The sequence below is a fragment of the Tachypleus tridentatus genome, chromosome 1 (assembly GCF_004210375.1).
Source record: "Tachypleus tridentatus isolate NWPU-2018 chromosome 1, ASM421037v1, whole genome shotgun sequence".
Taxonomy (NCBI): domain Eukaryota; kingdom Metazoa; phylum Arthropoda; class Merostomata; order Xiphosura; family Limulidae; genus Tachypleus; species Tachypleus tridentatus.
The window spans coordinates 161,017,098-161,033,401 of NC_134825.1; the positions used below are offsets into that span (position 1 = coordinate 161,017,098).

A 16,304-nucleotide genomic window follows, 5' to 3' on the forward strand; every position below is an offset into this window, starting at 1 on the left:
CATATGGAGGAGGGTAGATATCAGATAGAATATATAAAGATATTTAAACAACTTTAGATCCACAAGTCCTAGAGGTTACGCAAATCCAATGTGAAAACTATAAGACGGGCAGAAGTATTTTTATTTTTTGATATGAGCATCACCTTATACACTAACGTGTCTCAATCTTAGTAATATTGGCGTGTCAATTCCCAGAGACATATCTTTTTGACTCACCTGACTTATATGTATGTGTAGGACAAACTTTTATATTTTACTGAAAACCTGTCACACTTCATATGGACAATCGTGACATGTGACCCCAGCATAGCCAGGTGGTTAGGGCGCTCGATTTTCAATCTGAGGGTCACGGGCTCGAATCCCCATCACACCAAACATGCTCGTTCTTTCAGCCGTGGGGGTGTTATAATGTGATAGTCAACCCTACTATTTGTTGGTAAAAGAGTAGCCCAAAAGTTGGCAGTACAATTTTTTTTGTGCTCTAGCGTTGGTTCTTTAACGACTAGGGCGCAAGTCTACTAAAGTAATTAAACAATTAAGAATTTGCTCAGCGATCTCATTTTTACAGAATCGGAAATTTACGCACCTTACAAAATGTTTAAAACTGTAAACAAATATATCTCATAATGCCTCAAATGAACAGTAACGTTTTCAGTCTTCCGTCATTGGTTTTACTCAAAATGCAAAAAATGTATAAACATTATTAAGATATGTGAAGCAGTTGCACTTTATGTTACTAGTTTAAGTTCATAAAACTTGCAGACTTTTTTGTTTAGTTGTGGAAACTCGTAACGTATTCTAAGACACCAGGAAACAGTTTTTCTCTTTGTAACTGCAAGAAAAAGATAGGAATGTAGCTATTTTTGAAATGCTATTTCAACGAAAACCATTACAATATACATAAATAACTTGTCAGTTTTTGTTTGAATACTTGCTTTTATGAAATGTCACAGATTGATGCCAATGGAGTAATTCTTTCTAATAAAGAGCACATCTATGCCCTTAGTGAATGATCCCGTTCTTTGAGTAACTAGAGCGAGAGAAACTTCGTGGTTCCCCTAACTGGTTTTCTAGAGGAAGCACAGAATACCCAAGGTACAAAGAGTTTTTTGAAAAATCATATTTTAATCAAGCAGTAAAAATCAAAGGGCAAGTTTATTTTCCTTAGTTAGCTTTAGCTTCCATGTGGTCTTAGGAAAGATACAAAGTACAGGATCACTCATAATATTCGTCAATACAACATAATAAGGAACGGTTCATACTGAGTAAACGGTATGATTATTAAGTTTTGCAGTTTCACGTTTAAGAAGCACTCATAAGAACACCTATGCAGTTTCTTCATAGTAATGATCCTTAAGCAACTGTCTTACTTCCCTTACCTAAAGGTATTTATTACATATAACCTTTGACATCTAGGATGCAAAAGTAATAAACAGTTGTGAATGATGCCCTCTTCCATCCACGTGAAGTGTTGTGAAAATTGGTAAATAAATAACTTATAAATAAGAAGACTTTCTGGTTTAATACTACACAATAGTATTTTATTAATATAATTGTGACTGAATAACCTGATTATTTGATTTATGGTTGTAGTTTTTGATTAACCATTAGGTCCGTGGCTTTGTAGGTACATAGCCAAAAGAATTATACCTTGTATACGTTTCTAAAATTACCAGATGACTTCTTTTCACTGGTAATTTTAGAAATGTATTCAAGGTATAATTTTTTAGGTGGTTCCCAGTTGCACAGACAAAGTTACGTATATGTGGTAGTGAAGTCTTTTCTGATGAATTGAGTTTAACTGACGGGGCTTAAAACTCCATCTTAGTACTGTCAAAATGGAGTTTTAAGCTCCGTCAGTGAAACTTAATTCATCAGAAAAAGACTTCACTACCACATATACGTAACTTTGTTTGTGCACCTGGGAACCACCTAAACTCCGTAATGAGTATAGCTTACGTAAGTAGTTACGTAAGCTACTGAATAATAGATATTAATAACATTTCAATATTATTTACGTATAGGCTAGTGTACTTTAGGTCCCAGGTGAGTTAAGGCGTTCAACTCGTAACTGAGGGTCACGGGTTCGAATCCCCGTCGCACCAAACATGCTCGCCCTTTCACCCGTTGGGGCGTTATAATGTTACGGTCAATCCCACTATTCGTCGGTAAAAGCGTGGCCCAAGAGTTGGCGGTGGGTGCTGATGACTAGCTACCTTCTCTCTAGTCTTACACTGCTAAATTAAGGACGGCAAGCGCAGACAGCCCTCGTATAGCTTTGCGCGAAATAAAAAAACAAACAGTTTTAGGTCACGTCAAGAAACGTATTTTATCAATAAGACACCAGTCCTCATACGCATGTATACTTTGTCCATCCGAGAAGCCACTTCAACTCTGTAATAAACATAGTAAGAGTGCATAATTAAATAATTGAATACAAAAAATATATAACCATTCCACTTCTTACAGATGTTTAAAAAGCCTTAAGAATAAATTTAAGCAACGTCTTTAATGTAAGTTGGATAATTAGCTATATTATTTACATAACATCAAAAATGCCTCCTTTTTTAAACCTCATGTAAATAGATGAGTATGTATAGAAGTGTGTATTTCCAAGCGGTCAAGTCTGTAAATATCCAAAACCCAAGCACGAAAATAAAATAAGTATACTTTTCTGCACATGGAAATAGTGAACCTAAAAGTTCTTCCATACGTATGTACGATGTAAGTTTATTATACTGTATAATTCAATGCATCAAACTGCTCTTAATTTTTCGAAATGTTTATGATGAAATAATAACATTTTTATTTTTAATAAATCTCTTGTTTCATAAAATAAGTCGATTTCATTTTTTGTCAACTTCGTACACTTGGAAATTCGAAAATTTCGTAAGAAATACTTCATACATTTCTTCTTAAAAGCAAATTATACGTGGAATGTTTAGAAAAACTGAGAATAGTAGTAATAGATATTCTAAAAAAAAACAGTTTCAATTTCGTAGAAATAAAATTAAGAAAAAAAGATATATATATAGCCTGTTGTTTACAAAATTGTTATCTTGGTCCATCAAATACAGTAATATGGCCATAAAAACAACAAAAAGTACCAGAATTATAATGGTAACATTGCCAAGTGTTATTTCTTGGAGGTTTGCGAAATGTTTTTGGTTAAGATTTCATCGAAATACAGAAACGCACGCGCGCACGCATACACGTGACATGAAAGTGACAATGCTCTTTCTAAAACCCAAATAAAAAACACTGCGTTTATTGGCTGTTAGAAACATTTTTTTTCCATTACTACTGAGATTATACAGTACAGGGAAGGTGATGATAAACATAATACAACAACAGTAAAGTAACTGTAATTAGACGAGTTTTATTCAAGAAAATAAGGAGAACTTCTGTGAAGGAAATGAAAGATCCCAAACTCTCTACACTAAAAGGTAATTCCATTGCAGCAAACCAGAACCGTAATTTTGTGTTTTTTAAACTATATTTCTTACTAACGTATGTTTTATTGAGGGGTAAAAAGGAGACGAATCAATTTAAAACTGCGGTTGTTGAGTCACTGTTTCTCTCTTGTAACATGACGGGCGCGCAGCAGTTTTTCAAAGTCGATTCTTGCACATATCTTTTCCTCTTTGAAAGGGGAACGGCCCGGCATGGCCAAGTGTGTTAAGGCGTTCGACTCGTAATCTGAGGGTCGCGCGTTCGAATCCCGGTCGCACCAAACATGCTCGCTCTTTCAGCCGTGATAGCGTTATAATGTAACGGTCAATCCCACTATTCGTTTGTTAAAGAGTAACTCAAGAGTTGGCGGTGGATGGTGATAACTAGTTGCCTTCCCTCTAGTCTTACACTGCTAAATTAGGAACGGCTAGCGCAGATAGCCCTCGAGTAGCTTTGTGCGAAATTCAAAACAAACAAACTTTGAAAGGGGTTCTCTCTGAGATTCTCTACAGAACATAAGGTTATTATTTAGAACCATACAGTCACTGAAGCATATATAGTTCTTGAAAATAGTAAGGATCTTTTGGTGTATCAAAATGGTTCTGTTTAGAAACAGTAAAAGTTCATAATTTAAATTAGATATTTTATTTAATAATAAAATGCAGTTTTCTTAGTTTCTGATTAGTATCCCGAAAACAATTTATGGCTGAATTCTAATGACGAGGATATGTAAGTATAAGAATATAGTGCTTTTAGGTTGTTTTTTCACTAACAACTAAAAATGTTGCACAAACACACATCTTCATACATTATTATTAATTTACCGTTCAGAAGTTCTCTAAAGCACACACAAAAACGAGTAATTTATTTCCTAGTGCAAAATCTTTTCCCCATGTTTATGCGGTTAATCTAGACAAATAGGTAAAACCGATGTAAAGCCAACACTCACCACAAATTTACGGTATTAGGTCTTCCATTTTCCAATGTTTTCAACTTATTTCATATAAATTTATAATAACCACTTCTCATTCCATTTAACACTCCTACGAAAAGTGGGGCCTAATAGGCCCCAGAGCAACTTGAAAGGTTATTAATATTAGGCTAATAATTTTGTATTTAAATGAAATTGCCATTTAAATCCATTAATGAATGGATTAACGAGATTCCCACTGTCCCTATCTACTATCTAGCGAAACCACAGCCAGCGGAACGGGCTTGGAGAAATCAGGACTAGAAATGTCTTTTCGTAGGAGTGTTAAAAGATTATTACTTCCATTTAGAAGATAAAGATACTTGAAACAAAGTTAAAAATGGTTTGACAAACACTCTCTGTGTAACAACTCAATGGCCAAAATGTTGTACACAAACAAATGTTATAAACCGAAATATGTGCGTGTGTTTTCTTATAGCGAGACCACATCGGGCTATCTGCTGAACCCACCGAGGGGAATCGAACTCCTGATTTTAGCGTTGTAAATCCGTAGACGTATCGCTGTACTAGCGGGGAGCAAACCGAAGCAAAGCGTCTATCATTTGTTTGAGAAGCAAACCTTTTTTCCTATGGTTTGAGCACGCGATATTCAACAACTACATCTATGTTAACATTACTGTATAACTGACAAACCAAACCAAAAGAAAAACAACAACATAAATGGGGTTTTCCTTTAAGATAACAAGTATCTTCATAAGCTCCGCAACCTACAACAAAATTCTTAGACAATGTATTGAACGAAGTTATTGAACATGGTTGTTCCCCTGTTAATGTATCGAAAGCTGGTTTTTAGCATTATAAGCTTTCAGTCTTAGCATCGAGCCACTGAGGGGTGGGGGGCACAGCATAGATAGCCCATTGTGTAGCTTCGCGCTTAACAAAAAACAAACAATAAAAACTTTTATCTTCAATTTCGACAGAATTGAAACTAAAACAGCCAAGAATGTAATTTTTGAGGCAACAGGTGTCGCATGTGTGCATTGATGAGAATAATATTAAGACCTTTTTTACTGCCACGCATTTTAATTATTCCATTTGTTTTCTGATATGAAACATTCAAAAGCTATCTTAATAATTGATGAAATGCTTTTGAGGATTAGTATACCACACTTGGTCAGGAACAAGAAGAAAGTATTTGGATCAAGGATTTTTGCATCATTTATCAAGTAATCGTTATGGTACTTTGTAAATGTTGAAGTTATTAATATAGAAACGTAGCTTCTCTCACAAAGTACCTGTAAGAACTAAAACCACAAAGTCTTGAGTTTAATTTGCCTAAGTTTTCTATCGTACTGCGATTTGAAAAATTACATCCAGGTACATGATACGAGTATTAATTACAAAAAATAATTTATTAAGTTGTAGGCCGAATTAGGAAAAATTGGCCCGGCATCGCCAGGTGGGTTAAGGCGTTCGACTCGTAACCCTAGGGTCGCGGGTTCGAATCCCGGTCGCACAAAACATGCTCCCCTTTCAGCTGTGGGGGCGTTATAATATTGCGGCCAATCCCACTATTCGTTGATAAAAGAGTAGTCCAAGAGTTGGCGGTGGGTGGTGATGACTAGCTGCCTTCTCTCTAGTCTTACACGGCTAAATTAAGGACGGCTAGCGCAAATAGCCCTCGGGTAGCTTTGCATGAAATTCAAAATAACTTAACTTAGGAAAATTTGAGACCAGAGTTCCACAAACGCAAAGGCATAAAAACAGAAAGTTTGTCAATGTTACTTAACCTCGGAAGTATAACAAAATTTATTATATGTGATAAAATAATATTTTTATTTTTCATACTCAAACCATACTTTAAAAAAAACAAACGACAAGAAATATTCTAAACTGCTGACCAGAGAGAAGTCAACTAGTCAAAGGAATTGTACCATCCCCTTTTCATCTTAACACGTTGGTTCCCACATGACCCATCGGTTGGTCGCGACAGTCTTCCAGTAAGACCAACACGAACTATCAGTGAGTCGTGCTCTATTTTCTTTTCAAATGGCCACTTAATGGTTGGGACACAACGGCTACATATACAGATGAGAGTGGGACATCACCACAACACTTCTTCTTCTAAATCCACCTACTTTTTATTTTTTATGTTTTATGAAGCTGATAAACATAGACTAGGCAAAGTAATTTTACAGTGCATGTAAAAAAAACAACATAAAAATAATTGAGATTTGTTTGTTGAGCTATAAAATTATAAATGTCATCATTGATCATGAGCTCAAACACGTCAAACACATCAAAATGTACATTAGTGTATAACTGACAAACCAAACATAAAGAAAAAACATAAATAGGGTTTTCCTTTAAGATAAGTATATTCATAAGCTCCGCAACCTACAACAAAATTCTTAGCCAATGTATTGAATCAAGTTATTGAACATGGTTATTCCCCTGTTCGTGTACCGAAATGAATTTTGCAACAAAATCATTATTTTAATATAGTGGAAGTAAAACAAGCATAAAAAATAATTGATATTTGTTAGAATACCTTTAGCCCGAATACACATACACAGATAGTCCGATGTGGCTTTGCTTTTAGAAAACATATACACACATGCTTCGGTTTATAACATTTGTTTGTGTACTACATTTTTATCATTGAGTTACACTGAGAGTGTTTGTCAAACCATTTTTTACCTTAATTTTGGAGACTCCAGACGTAAAGGAAATTGAACGAGCATTTTTGCCTACATAAAACTTTTTCTGTATACTTTTCTTGTCAAATCGTATTTAAAACTTCAGGGTTGTGTTGCTTTTATCTAGAATTCAGTTTTCCAAAACACATTGATAACGTTTTCTGTACCATCAGATATTGTGCTGTGGTATATTATATTTATTATATTTTTACCTTATGCTCTTGACTATTTATTCCCATAAACAAACAACTGAAAGATTTAAGTGTAAACAACTCTTTGAATAAAAATATAATACTTTTAGTTTAAATAGTTTTAATACTTTTAAATATTTCAATTTAGTTCAGAATACTAATAGTTCAACTATATATATTTTTATTAGACAGAACTCGTCCTTATGTTTCTTAGGTTTACAAAATAGAAAAAACATACCAGTTATCAAAGAGAAATTAGTACTGAAGTCTCACAGCTGTTTCAGATTCATGAATTGTTCAAATATTTGAATTTTCGTGAAGGAACAAGTTTACATTACATTTTTAAATTATTTTGTTTAACAAAACTAAAATTATTTTTTAATATAAAGAAGTTAGAATATATAGAAAAATTAAATATGTGTGACAAAATCACGTGCATGTATTTAACCGTAGATGATTGGGCCTAAGTTTAAGTACTACTTTCAGTGACAAATGTTCTTTTTTTTTTGTAATTCTGTGATATTAATAAACTCTCGAACACAGGGTTGATCTATTTTACACGTCTTTGTTTTAATATTTCAATCAAATAAACACACGTAGTCAAACGTTTGTGTAAGCCTAGTTTGACAGGCATTATTTATTACAAAGCCCGGCGTAGTCAGGTGGTTAGAGCGCTCTATTCGTAATGTGAGGGTCGCGGGTTTGAATCTTTTTCACACCAAACGTGTTTACCCCTATAGCCGTGGGAGCGTTATAAAGGGATAGTAAATCCCATTATTCGTTAATAAGGAGTAACCCAATAGTTTATGCAAATAGCCCTCGTGTAACTTTGGTGTGAAATTGAAAAAAACAAATTTATTGCAATAAAAGTTAAAATTTAAAACACGTGATTGTTTTGATTGTCTTGGTTTTTCACAGACAGGTTGCAAAATGCGAAATTTGAATTTTTCAACATATTATTGACGCCAAGAAATGAAAAACAAAAAACGTTTGCTATAGTTTTATAATGAACAATTTGTTTAAGGTAGGCTGTCCAGTTAACAAATTTAAGGATATATTATTCAGCACGAGTTATATATAAAATAAAAATCAATTTTATCTCCTACAATATTTTGACACGATCATTGAATATTTATGCGCATTACCTTTATTTGGATTCTTAGTAGAATTTATAACCAAGTCTTAAAAAATTTTAAAAAACAATTTTATGATTATACGATGAATAAATTTCAAATGAAACCAATTTCAGAACGTCTTGGCATTCAAATAGACGTTTTATCCAGCTTCTTATACGAAACTTTATTGAGTAATTACGATCCTAACCAAAAGATAATATAAAACTTAATAAACTTCTTTAGTTGAGAACGTTGAAAGGTTCGTTATTAAACTTTCTTAAGGGCTCTTACAATGAATTCCATTGAGGACGTTTTGGGTTTCTACTATGAAGAAAAGCAAAATAACGCAAAAAGGTTCTATACTGCATGCAGCTGTGTTCTTTGTTATATTGTGCGCGCTTTAGGCCTAAAGAAAATTACTTAATTTCAGCCATGATATCACATTTTATGTAAGTTAGATACTGAGATTTGTAATCCAAAGATAAAACTAAGTTAAGCACTTAAGAGTTTGTTTGTTCTCGAAATCGAATGCTGGATTTTAACATTACAAGTCCGTAAACTTACCAGTGATCTGGTAGAATTAAGTACTTAAGGTAATATTGTTGCGATCACATATCAGTTGTCATCATGATTATTAGTGGCCTCTACAATCACCTATGTTACTAATATTTTTTAATTAATTACTAGAAACAAACAAACAAAGACTAGCGGAAGCTAGAATTTTGAAACTGACAAACATTCAAGATTCTCTAATACCGGTTCATCTGTAAATGTCTACCTATCGTGGCAGGGAATAACATAAGTGGAATTATAGTAAAATGAATGGATACGATACATAAACTACACGCGAGGATTTAAAAAAAAAGAAGAAGAAAGAAGTCTTCTCCACCCACATAACTCACTTAGTGCACCAGAACGGAAATATCCCTCTTGAAAGCATTCAGCTAAGTTAGTTGATTAAAGTTCTGATGGAAAGGACCCCACCATTCTCTCAAGAAGACTCATTTTTCAGTCACAATCATAACTACCACAGCAACAGTCCTTCTTGGGACTTCCCTAAAGACTGTAGCGAGATTAGCAACCAAATCTAGCTACAGATAGTAACTAGTAATTAATACTAAAAGTAACGAATGACTAGTTAGGTGATCATATAGGCTACTAGTTACGACAATGAGCTGTTACTTTGATGAGTTAAGCTTAGATTACTAGTTCCGCGGGCCCTTCCATAGCTTAATGATGAGCTCAAGAGCTTATAAAGCTAAAATTTAGGATCATATCCTTGCAGTAGGCACATGCCACTGTACCACTGGAGAGGGCTTATATTATAAAAGTGATACTTAACCTGTAATGGTAATATCATGTGCAACTGGCTGGCTGCTTTTCCTCTGGTCAGCTGTTTGTTTTTAAATTTCGCGCACAGCTACTCGAGGGGTACAAACCTGTGACCCACTTATTGAAACTCAAGCGCTCTAACCGCAATACTATGCCAGTACCTCAAAACGTGGGCAAGCTAAACCCTAATCCCATGGAGTCTATGATCTAGCCATTTATCCCATATATACATAAGATGGCACTCAGGTTCAAAGAGTTAATAAAAGTTGAAAATTTTGGCATCGACATAAAATAGGTGTTTATTTTGCCTTGTCTTTAAGATTTTACGATAAAAGATGTGACAATCATGTTTAAAATTATTAATATCTGGTTAACTGCCAAGAGGAATTTCTAGGACCTGTTATTAAAATAATGCTCAGTGAAACGTATAGTAAATCTGATCCACCTTATACTTTTTTTTAAAGCACGCTTTGAGGATCTGACACAATTCGCCTTGAAATATGTCCAGCACTGAGTGGGTTGATAATATGTAGCTACGATTCATTTACTGCTTCAAGGCTACTTTGCCATTATGTTTTCATTTGATTTCCAACGAATTATTCGTGTACTAAGTACATCATATTGTATTTTGGGGAAGACGGGGAGATTGCTTTTGTCGTAAAAAATGAATTGGTTTTTTCCCTAGGAATTTTTTTTTTCTTACAGTTTACCAAGTCTTGAGTTTAGAAGCCAACTTGTTCTCCCCACATTTAATATTATGGTACTTTAGCAGTTCAGGCTAGTAGAAACTGCCAATGAACCAGTTTTTAAAGTGGCTTGGGAAGGTAAACGATTATACGTCAGTTTGTATTTGGCAGTTTTGCCTACTATTGTAGCCAACATGGTTTTAATTAAATATCATTGTAGGCTATCACGAATTACCGAAATAAATCGTTTTTTTTATTTTTATGTATTTATTTTAGCGAAAAAAGTAATCTTTGAATGTGACAAGTTTTCTCTGTCAGTTTCTGAAAATGATGCCCTTAAAATATGTTCTGTTTGTACGGCACGTGAAAAAAAAATCCAACAACATTCATTTACGGTATATAAAGAACTAGCGACGATTAAACGGAAGCTCAGTTGAATATTTCGTGGAAGCTGCTGGAAGTATACGACAGAGCAGAAAGAAACTACAACTGTTGAACCGGGTAGGATATAGTTATATTTAAAAGTTAAAATCCGTATTAAATAATATAAGGAAGGATGTTTCAAAAATATTTTCATTTTAGACGCTAGGGAACTTCCTGTAAATATCACCAGTTATGATGCTGATATGCTTCTTTCAAAATAAGACTTGTGATTAATTCGAATTACTTTTATAGCATAAAGTTTGTATCGCGAAACAAATTATGAGCAAGGAAGCGTTTAATCTTTAGTAAGTCTTATACTGTACTTCCAAAACTAAAACTGTGTGAAAACTTAGTTTCAGTTAATTCATTAATTTCATACATTTATATTTCTATAAAACTGAATCGCAAAAAAAGTTATTCTTTTTCAATCAAATTACTAAGAAATATGAAAAGATAAAGCACTCACGAATAATATCAAACCCCAATATAATAATACAGTATCTATTGAATGCATCAAAACATTATAATTAATTATAATATATTGTACGATATTGTGAAAATATTCCGATTCATTAACTTCCTAAAACAAATATACTATACGATGACGATAAAACAACATTAATAATACATACAGTTTAGTTATGATTTGTAATGGCGATGGATAATTTACATTTAGCTTCTTATATTTAAAATTTATTTGTTGACTAAACTTATACCATTTGATGTTAGTTTCATTAAAGGTAGTAATTCGAATATTTATATATTTACTTTTTGTTTTTTACTATATCAATAATTATTACTAGTCGATTACCCGTGACGCCAATGCATTAGATTCGTGTGTGACGTATTAATGACGGGAAAATCATGACCTCTATTGCAAATCTACATATACAAAGGATAAAAATTTCGCGAAGTTGAGGTTGCGCATCACGAAATAATAAAAGGTTTTCCAGTATCATATAAGTAAGAGTTCCGTTATAGAATAGATATTACCTAGCTTTTCCCTCCGCTGAGAGAGCGGCAAGTCTTTGAATTAACATAGCTAAAATCAGAGATCCGATTTCCCTCGATAGACACGGAAGATAGCTCGCTGTGGCTTTGCTGTAAGAAAACACACATACATACGTAGTGTGAGCTATGTATGTGAATTTAAGAGCAACCTACATATTCAATTTTTTTAATTATGACACTATATTCCTTGTTAGACCGTTATATTTATTTAGCCATAATAATAATGAAAGGGTTAAGTTTGGTTTATATTCGTTTATTTATTTTGAATTAAGCAAAAAGCTACACAATTGTCTGTCTGTATCCCGCCCACAAAGAGTATCGAAACCCGGTTTCTCGCATTGTGAGTTCATAGACATGACTTTGTGGGGCTAGGTTTATGTAGGTAGCTTGTTTTCACCAAAAGCTAGCACAAAAATATTTTAAAATATCAAGATAATGTAATCAGTAGTATCAATACATTTGAAATAATTGTTTTCTTATTAAAATCAATTTAAATGATAAAAATCAAATATACCTGAAGATATCTAAATTCAAGCCAACTTTGGAATGAACGTATTCCAAAATTTAATGGATTTTTTTCACTATGTTCAATCCTAACTACTTTATTGTTTCATATTCGAGTTTGTTCCATTGTCTTGGTGCCTCCCAATGGCTCAGCAGTATGTCTGCGGACTTACAACGCTAAAAACCGGGTTTCGATACTCGTGGTGGGCAGAGTACAGATAGCCCATTGTGTAGCTTTGTGCTTAATTCAAAACAACAATCCATTGTCTTGGCCCGGCATGGCCAAGCGTGTTAAGGCGTGCGACTCGTAATCTGAAGGTGGCTGGTTCGAATCCCCCTCGCACCAAACATGCTTGCTCTTTCAGCCGTGGGGGCGTTATAATGTGATGGTCAATCCCACTTTTCGTTGGTAAAAGAGGTGGTGGGGGTGGTGATGACTAGCTGTCTGCCCTCTAGCCTTACACTGCTAAATTAGGGATAGCTAGTACAGATAGCCCTCGAGTAACTTTGTGCGAAATTCAAAACAAACAATCCATTGTCTTTTTACAATTTAAAGTTTTTGGTTTTTTTGCAATGTAATGCTATTTGATACAATACAGATATGAACATTGTTTAAGCTGTATATCCAAAAAAGCTGTAACGCAATATTGTGTAATATGGTGCTTTAATACCATCCTCTCCTCACTTCACTAAGCGTCCATTGTATTAATCTCGACGGTAAAACACACGTATAAAGATACAATTTAACCGTTAAACGGCAGCCATCAATGATGCTACCTACAACATTTCCGCTGTTGAAGGGTTAAAGGAATGTCCATATTTTGAAATTTTCTATTCTTTTATGATTTTAAGGTTAGTGTATTATCTAAATACAAAGGATTGATATGTGATGAGAATATTAGGCATGTGCTTTTTAAAATAATAATATAAAATGTAAAAATGACACTTTAAAGATTAATAATTTGTTTCTCAAATTTTACAGAAATGGCTTCTTGTCGTAGCATTACGTTAATCTTTGAACAATTGTTCCTTGCTTTGTTTCTGTGGTCTGCTTCGGCAGAAAACATAGAAGTGACCACAAAATCTGGAGTTGTGGAAGGGATTGAGCATCCAGTGATCGTAGGAGAAGGAGTATATGTCTTTAATGGAATTCCGTATGCAAAACCGCCCGTCGGAGACCACCGTTTCGGCAAACCGGTACCCATTGGAAGTTGGGAAGGAAAAGTGGGCGGTGAAGCCAAACCTAATTCCTGCTACCAAACAAATGTACATCACAATCAAGAGGTTCACGAACTATGGAAGTTGAAGTCACCTGTAAGTGAAGACTGTCTTTATTTGAATATTTATGTTCCTCAAAATTCCACATTAGGGTACGGCATTGACAACCCACAGCCACAAGATTTGATCCCTGTGATGGTTTTTATCCATGGCGGAAAATTCCATTATGGGTCTTCTTCACTAGATGCTTATGACGGAACTATTCTTGCTGCTGCCACAGATGTCATTGTGGTCACAATGAACTACAGACTTGGTCCAATGGGTTTCTTGCACCTGAATGATGCCGATGCTCCTGGCAATCAAGGCTTGATGGATCAGCAGACTGCACTTCGATGGGTCAAAGAAAACATACATGCTTTTGGTGGCGATTCAGAAAATATCACCCTCTTTGGTGAAGGTTCTGGGTCTGTTTGTGTTGGACTTCACACCATGATGGAAGAGAGTAAAGGACTATTCCGCCATGCTATAATGGAGAGTATGAGTCCCTTGTTTCCACACTCTTCCCACAACGTTGAAGAATCAAATGAGGTGACAGAACTTTTTGCTGAAAAAGCAGGCTGTACCTCTAAAGATCCCAATGAAATTCTTTCTTGTCTTCGTGAAATGGAACCTGAAAAGCTGATTGTTGCTACAGAAGAACTTATTCACGAAGGCCATGAAATGCCTTTTGTTCCAACATATGGTCCAAACAATATGATCCCGAAGTCTCCTTTTGAAATGGCACAAGAAGGGCATTTCAATGACGTAGTTTTACTCATTGGAACAAATCAGGATGAAGGCTCAAGAGCTCTCGAACATTTTATTCCAGAAGATAAAGAAGAGATCACCAGAGAAGAAGCCATTGAGGTAGTGCAGAAAGCAATTTATAACAAACACCCAGGTACCGCCAAAAAAATCGTAGAACACTATATGAGCAACATAGATCCTTCCAATACCAAGGGAAACTTTCATGCCCTTACAGACGCTTTTGGAGACTACTTTTACATGTGTCCTTGTTTATATTTTGCAGAAAATTTCAGCAAGAGTGGAAAGAATGCATATTATTACTTTTTAAACTTTATACCTAAAAGATACCATCAAGCTGAGCTGATCAATCAAGGAGACGAAGTGGAGTTTGTATTTGGTTTGCCCTTCCAGAAGATAGCTCTGCAGGAGTATGCTTCTTCTGAAAGAGATCTGAGTTTGAGAATAATGTCTCATTTTGCCACCTTTGCTGAGAGAGGGTAAGACTCAATTGTTAATTTATTTAAAACATTTAGTATCTCATAACGTTTATTAATTTGTGTGTGATACTTTATACTGTTACATCTTTCATGTTATTAAAAAATGGTAACTATCACTTTATCTTAACTATCATGAGTTGAACGATTCTCGTGATTTGCTATAAAAAAATAAAAGTCGTTCACCTCACTAGCTTTAAAATAATCTAATTTTGTTGTGCAAAGATAATTCTTTAGCCTTTTTCTCATTTTCCTTATTAAATAATTTACTGTACATTTTCCGAATATGTGTGTTTAGGTTTTTAAAACAGGCTTAATGCATGCTATTTGTAACCATAACGTTTAAGAAACGTTGTGACAAATTTATATTTTAATAAATTAGATTGATCACTAGTTTAACAAGAAAGTTACTTTTTACCTTCAACAAACAGACCTTTGACAATTAAGGGAAATAATTCATAACGACTCTGTATAATTTGATTTCTTTCTTCCTAGCAACCCTTCGCTTGCTTTGAATGAGTGGCCTGCTTTTCATGAAGGATGGCCAGTTTATCAAGAACTCAACACACTCACACCGAATTTTGCTTACATCTATAACCAGGTTCACTGCGACTTCTGGCGAGACATTGTTGCTGAAAAGCATTAGGTTGTCTACAATGACAAAAGAAACTTCGCAAAATTTATGAATAAATTGATACTGTAACATCGAAAGAAACGAAATAAAATAACTTTTGGTCAAAAGATTTTTCTCTGGTGACGTTTAACGATATTTCATTGTGGCGTTGTGCGATATGTTAAGTAAAAATCTCATTTATTATTGATTTGCAATTTTCGCCTAACATTTAACTTGAAGGTAAAATATTGTCATAAGACAAACGTTGGATGGTTTTGATTGTCATATAACTGACAAAAAGAGCAATTTTGCATTACTTTCTGTCCAATAAAGAACAGTGCCATATATACGAAATAATCTTCTTTATCATTATCAACTTTAAAATAACCGATTATGAGATGTCACTGAGCAATACCAACTTCATTTATGACATCTTATTCAGTATATTTTAAGAAGTATTTTCTGAGTCAAAGTATACTGGTAATTTGGGGTATTTCATCAGATCCGGAAGCTTAAGAATAAAATACATGTCTGGTCATGTTATTTCACCATTATCTTAGTATTGCTCTTTTTATCATTGCACTATTTTCGCATTTCATTCACAAAAAGTCTTCGTATTTTCCATTGCTAACCTTATCCTCAATCGTTTTGTGTTTTTTTTTCCTTTCTCGTTCCCTTTTCAGGGCAAGTCGTCGGATACACGTACATGTTTACGTAATTCTCTTGACACAACCTTCTCCGCCAAAGCTTCTCTGATTATTCATACGGCTGACTTTTTCTGAGCAACTGATGTGTTGACGTGATCACATCTACATCTTCTACACTTGTAATACCTCAGACATTTTGCT

At 34.4% G+C, this 16,304-nt stretch overlaps 1 protein-coding gene across 2 annotated transcripts; it reads left to right on the forward strand.

Annotated features, from left to right (window-relative positions):
- Nucleotides 1-3,285: 3,285 nt before the first annotated feature.
- Nucleotides 3,286-15,584, forward strand: LOC143229166 (cholinesterase-like). Of its 2 annotated transcripts, none has more exons than XM_076461083.1 (3): nucleotides 3,286-3,446; nucleotides 13,328-14,846; nucleotides 15,339-15,584. In XM_076461083.1, exons 1-3 carry the CDS (start codon nucleotides 3,416-3,418, stop codon nucleotides 15,487-15,489), a joined length of 1,701 nt encoding a protein of 566 aa, XP_076317198.1. In that variant the 5' UTR covers nucleotides 3,286-3,415; the 3' UTR covers nucleotides 15,490-15,584. The 2 variants fall into 2 exon arrangements, with proteins under 2 accessions (XP_076317198.1, XP_076317206.1); XM_076461091.1 differs by lacking the exon at nucleotides 3,286-3,446 and adding an exon at nucleotides 10,576-10,908.
- The last annotated feature ends 720 nt before the right edge of the window (nucleotides 15,585-16,304 follow it).

Bases quoted from the DNA above. Each gene is read 5' to 3' on its own strand.
- LOC143229166 (XM_076461083.1), top strand. From the start codon at position 3,416: ATGAAAGATCCCAAACTCTCTACACTAAAAG. The intron at 3,447-13,327 runs GTAATTCCATTG...CAAATTTTACAG, and splicing joins CAAACTCTCTACACTAAAAG to AAATGGCTTCTTGTCGTAGC. The intron at 14,847-15,338 runs GTAAGACTCAAT...CTTTCTTCCTAG, and splicing joins GCCACCTTTGCTGAGAGAGG to CAACCCTTCGCTTGCTTTGA.